General features: G+C 44.7%; 1 protein-coding gene across 1 annotated transcript in view; it reads right to left on the bottom strand.

Annotated features, from left to right (window-relative positions):
• Window positions 1-2779: 2779 nt before the first annotated feature.
• psma6l (proteasome 20S subunit alpha 6, like) overlaps window positions 2780-5000 on the bottom strand; it is a 3269-nt gene continuing 1048 nt past the window's right edge. The window contains exons 3-7 of the mRNA XM_043230398.1: window positions 4137-4218; window positions 3884-4039; window positions 3631-3809; window positions 3073-3167; window positions 2780-2973 (exon numbers count right to left, since the gene is read on the bottom strand). Coding sequence (XP_043086333.1) covers window positions 2916-2973; window positions 3073-3167; window positions 3631-3809; window positions 3884-4039; window positions 4137-4218 — 570 coding nt within the window. The 3' untranslated portion in view covers window positions 2780-2915. The remainder of the gene's footprint in view (window positions 2974-3072; window positions 3168-3630; window positions 3810-3883; window positions 4040-4136; window positions 4219-5000) is intronic.

Here is a 5000-nt window from a genome sequence, read left to right as displayed (position 1 = left end):
AATTGAAATTAATTACAAAAAAACGAATTAAATAGAACTAAAATAATACTGGTATAATTTTATATCTTTTTTTAAATGTCCAAAACTCAAATGAAAAAGGCACACAAACACACACACACACACACACCATTCAGAACCACAGAGAGTGAGTGGTACCAGTGTGTGTGTGTGTGTGGTGTGCGTGTGTGTGTGTGAGTGTGTGGTGTGTTTGTGTATCTGTGTGTGGTGTGTGTGTGTGTGTGTGTGTGTGTGTGAGTGTGTGAGAGTGTGTGTGTGTGTGTGAGTGTGTGGTGTGTGTGTGAGTGTGTGGTGTGTGTGTGTATCTGTGTGTGGTGTGTGTCTGTGTGTGTGTGAGAGTGTGTGTGTGTGTGTGTGTGTGAGAGTGTGTGTGGTGTCTGTGTGTCTGTGCCTGTGTGTGTGTGTGTGTGTGTGGTGTGTGCTATGTGTGTGTGTGTGTGTGAGTGTGTGTGTGTGTGTGTGTGTGTGTGTGTGTGTGTGTGTGTGTGTGTGTGTGTGTGTGTGTGAGAGTGTGTGTGTGTGTGTGAGTGTGTGTGTGTGTGTGAGTGTGTGGTGTGTGTGTGTATCTGTGTGTGGTGTGTGTCTGTGTGTGTGAGAGTGTGTGTGTGTGTGTGTGTGTGAGTGTGTGTGGTGTCTGTGTGTCTGTGTATGTGTGCCTGTGTGTGTGTGTGTGTGTGTGTGTGTGTGTGTGTGTTGTGTGTGTGTGTGTGAGAGTGTGTGTGTGTGTGTGTGTGTGTGGTGTGTGTGTATCTGTGTGTGTCTGTGTGTCTGTGTGTGTGTGTGTGTGTGTGTGTGTGTGTGTGTGTGTGTGTGTGTGTGTGTGTGTGTGTGTGTGTGTGTGTGTGTGTGTGTGTGTGTGTGTGTGTGTGTGTGTCTGTGTGTGTGTGTGTGTGTGTGTGTGTGTGTGTGTGTGTGTGTGTGTGGTGTGTGTGTGTGTGTGTGTGTGTGTGTGTGTGTGTGTGTGTGTGTCTGTGTGTGTGTGTCTGTGTGTGTGTGTGTGTGTGTGTGTGTGTGTGTGTGTGTGTGTGAGGTCACACTCGTGTCTGAACAAGGTTAATCTCTATGGTGCTCTATACTATACTACACTAATCACTCACGAGGAGGACAGTCATGTACGGTCCTGAGATTATTAAGTTTATTACGAGGCGCAATGAAGCAGAGCTGAAAGCAAATATTACAAAAACAAAAAAAGAGAGAATAAACTTTAAAAAAGGTGCAAGCAGCATCTATTCAGGACGGAGAGGAGGAGAGAGCAGCTACTTCACAGCGATCACGGCTTTTTTTTTAATATGTTCCTTGAGGTTGACTTTTTAATTTTGCACAAAAACAAATGTTTCTTCATCCCTCGTTCTCAGTCTTGATGTGTTTTGAGGGGCGGGTCCTTTCAGGCTCGTCAGCAGTCAGGCTCTGCTATGATTGGCTAACATCACTGCACAGGAAACAGTGTCGACGCCTCTCTATTGTGACGAGCTTTGGGTCAAATAATCAAAATAAAGCGGCCGTTTCCAGACGAAACGTTATGAAATCCTTTACAGACGGTTCTAGAAGCGCTTCAACACGTGATTGTTTTTGCCTTGATTCTAAAACACCATTCAAATAAACTACACACTATTTTCTGTTTTATTTCAGCTACTTTTTTACTATTTAAAGGCATCGTCTTATGTTTTCAAAAAGAACGCTGATTTGTGTATTTAGTGCAGTGGAATCTATTTATGTGGTTTAAGCAAAAACAGAAATATATATTTATTTCTCTTTCACGACGAAACACAGCGTCTCCAGAACATGGCGCCCGCAGCGACACTCCAGACTGAATAATAGCCCCGCCTTCTTTCTTTGAGTAAAGATTGGGGCGGAGTTATGCAAATAAACCACTCGGTGACGTAGAGAAGTGTTTAAAGTAGTCTTTTAGGGGGGTGTGAACAAGTCATAAGTAACATAAAGAATACGTTTAGTTTTGAGACTTTAATCTTTGTAACTTTAAGGATGTTATCTAGACACTAACTGCTTTATCTCTTGTGAGGAAAGTAAATGATGACCTTTAACTGAACGACTGTACTGTGTGTTTAAAACGGTATCGTTTCAGTTTAACTAGTGTTTCTGCTGAAGTGCATGTGATGATGAGTGTCTCGTCATCTTCATCTTCATCGTCGTCGTCGTCGTCTGTCTCTCTGATAATCTGTCATGTGTCTGTCAGCACTTTGTAGAAGCAGACAGACGGATTGGACTTAAATCCTCCAGAATGACACAGATGGACAAAACACACAGACCTTGGAGAAGGTGAACACACACACACTCACTTACTTACACACACACACACACATATATATATGCATTCACTTACACACACACAAAAACACACACATACACACACTCACTCACTCACACATACACAAATATATGCACTCACTTACACACACAAAACACATGCACACACACATAAATATACACACACAAAAACACACACACTCACACATGCACACACACAAATATACACACTCACATACAACACATACACACATGCACACTCACACACATGCACACACACAAATATATGCACTCAGTAACACACACACATATAGACACTCTCACACACACACATTCACACACACACACAAATATACGCACTCACACTGAAGCACACACATACACAGACCCTTCAAACACACACACACTCTCTCTCTCTCTCTCTCTCTCTCACACACACACACACACACACACACACACCATTAGCACCTGATCAGTAAATATCACTCAGAGATTGTTCAGACTTACAAAAAGTTGGTTTATTTGATAATGACTGGTCTGTCTGCTGGTTTATAGACGGAGGACTGGTTCAGTAACACACACCAAACACCAAGACTGATGAGCAAACGGTAAAAACACGGTAAAGCTGACAGTTACTCCCTCTCCGCGATCGCCACCAGATGACGCTCGATTTCTGCTTCTGACAGAGTCCTGAAACACACACACACACACACACACACACACACACACACACAGATGACGTCGAAGCGCCTCACACACATGCTCACGATTGCTCTTCTCTCTCTTTACCTGTATTTGGGGTTTTCTTTGGTCACGGCAGACACTTCCAGCTCAGTGCATTTGAAGTCCATAGAAAGAACCGAAGACAAACACGAGATGGCCATCTAGAGGACAGAGCAAACAACACACTGACCCACAACCTCAACGTCTCAACTATTACTATTATTACTATTATTACTATTATTATTATTATTATTATTACACAACACTCGGTTTAAAACCCGATCATGATGTTCTTCCATTACCACTGATTATCTCAAAACTGAAGGACAAATAAAAAATAAAAATAAAAACACACTGCCCCCGGTTACATAAATAATATAAATAACTAAATAATAATAATATTATAGTGGCTTGAACAAGATGGAATGAATCAGAATCAGAGTTCTTTCTCTTGTTCACCAAGTCTACATTTATCTGTAAAAATACAGATATATTTCTAGAACGTAAACTAGCTGTTTTCTCTGAGAATGTGTGTTAAAGTGTCATTTATTTCGGTGTATTTTCTCCAGTCTTCAGCGTCACATGAAATCAGAATCATACACCCTGTGCTAGCGGGTCCCTCACCTCCACGGTCCGGTCGTAGGGCAGCTCCGGCTGCTTCTTCAGCTTCTTCTCCAGGTAGCTGTTGGCCTCGTGGTGTTTGACCCCGACGCTGGTGGCCCTGAAGCCGCAGAAGTACCCGGCCGGGTCACACTTGTACAGCACGGGGCCCGTCTGGGGGTCCATGGCGATCAGCATCATGCCTGAGGGACACAGAGCAGCGGTCAGAGGCGTGGAGACGGGTCAGAACCGAGCCGAGGCGAGGAGAGTGACCCACAGCAGCCCAGCGGCCTCATCTCAGCATTCTGTGTGTAGACCTGAGAGATGTCCGCCATGCGCCGGCACAGCATGTCCGCGGTGATGTCATACCCGAACTTATACTTCCACTCGGCCGCCTCCACACGAGCCCGGTGCACCTGAGAGCGGCTGTCGGCTGCACACACACACACACACACACACACACACACGCGTGAGAACGTAAGCTAGCGTGCGCCGGTCGTCTGATGGAGGAGACGCACACACACACACACCGTAATGTCCGGTCATAACACATCCGATCCGTGGAGTCAGACGAAACATGTTTGTCATCGTAGAAGCATCCAGGAGCGAGTCCTGAGTGAGAGAGAAAGAGAAAGAGACGCTTAAATACACACACACACACACACTCACACACACTCACACACACACAGAGACACAGAGAGAGAGAGAGAGAGAGAGAGAGAGAGAGAGAGAGAGAGAGAGAGAGAGAGAGAGAGAGAGAGAGAGAGAGACAGAGAGAGAGAGAGAGACAGAGAGAGAGAGAGAGAGAGAGAGAGAGAGAGAGAGAGAGAGAGAGAGACAGAGAGAGAGAGAGAGAGAGAGAGAGAGAGAGAGAGAGAGAGAGAGAGAGAGAGAGAGAGAGAGAGAGAGAGAGAGAGAGAGAGAGAGAGGCACACACACACAAACAGAGAGACAGACACACACAGACACACACACACACAGAGAAAGAGAGACACACACACACAAACAGAGAGACAGATACACACACACAGAGAGAAACACACACACACAGAGAAAAAGAGCGAGACACACTGAGACACACACGCTCTCACACACACACAGAGACACACACACAGCTCAACGTAATTCAAGAGCATCACAGCATCTCTGCACACACACACACACACACACACACACACTCTTGGAGTCTCAGTCCTGACTAACACTCACTTTTTTCCTCTATTTTTGCTAAAACAGTTGTTCTAGTTTTATAGGACTGATTAAACAGATCTGCCTGCTGCAGAAAGGCCTGATATTCTCTGAGGATGAGTTCAAGAACTCCAGGAACTGACAGATTCATAATAAGAGAAGAACGAAGATTGTTTTGTATCAGCTTTAATGCACTCATAAAAAGC

The sequence above is a fragment of the Puntigrus tetrazona genome, unplaced genomic scaffold, assembly GCF_018831695.1.
Source record: "Puntigrus tetrazona isolate hp1 unplaced genomic scaffold, ASM1883169v1 S000000150, whole genome shotgun sequence".
Lineage (NCBI taxonomy): Eukaryota > Metazoa > Chordata > Actinopteri > Cypriniformes > Cyprinidae > Puntigrus > Puntigrus tetrazona.
Note: the sequence above shows the minus strand (reverse complement) of the source record. Positions and strands in the feature narration are given on the sequence as shown.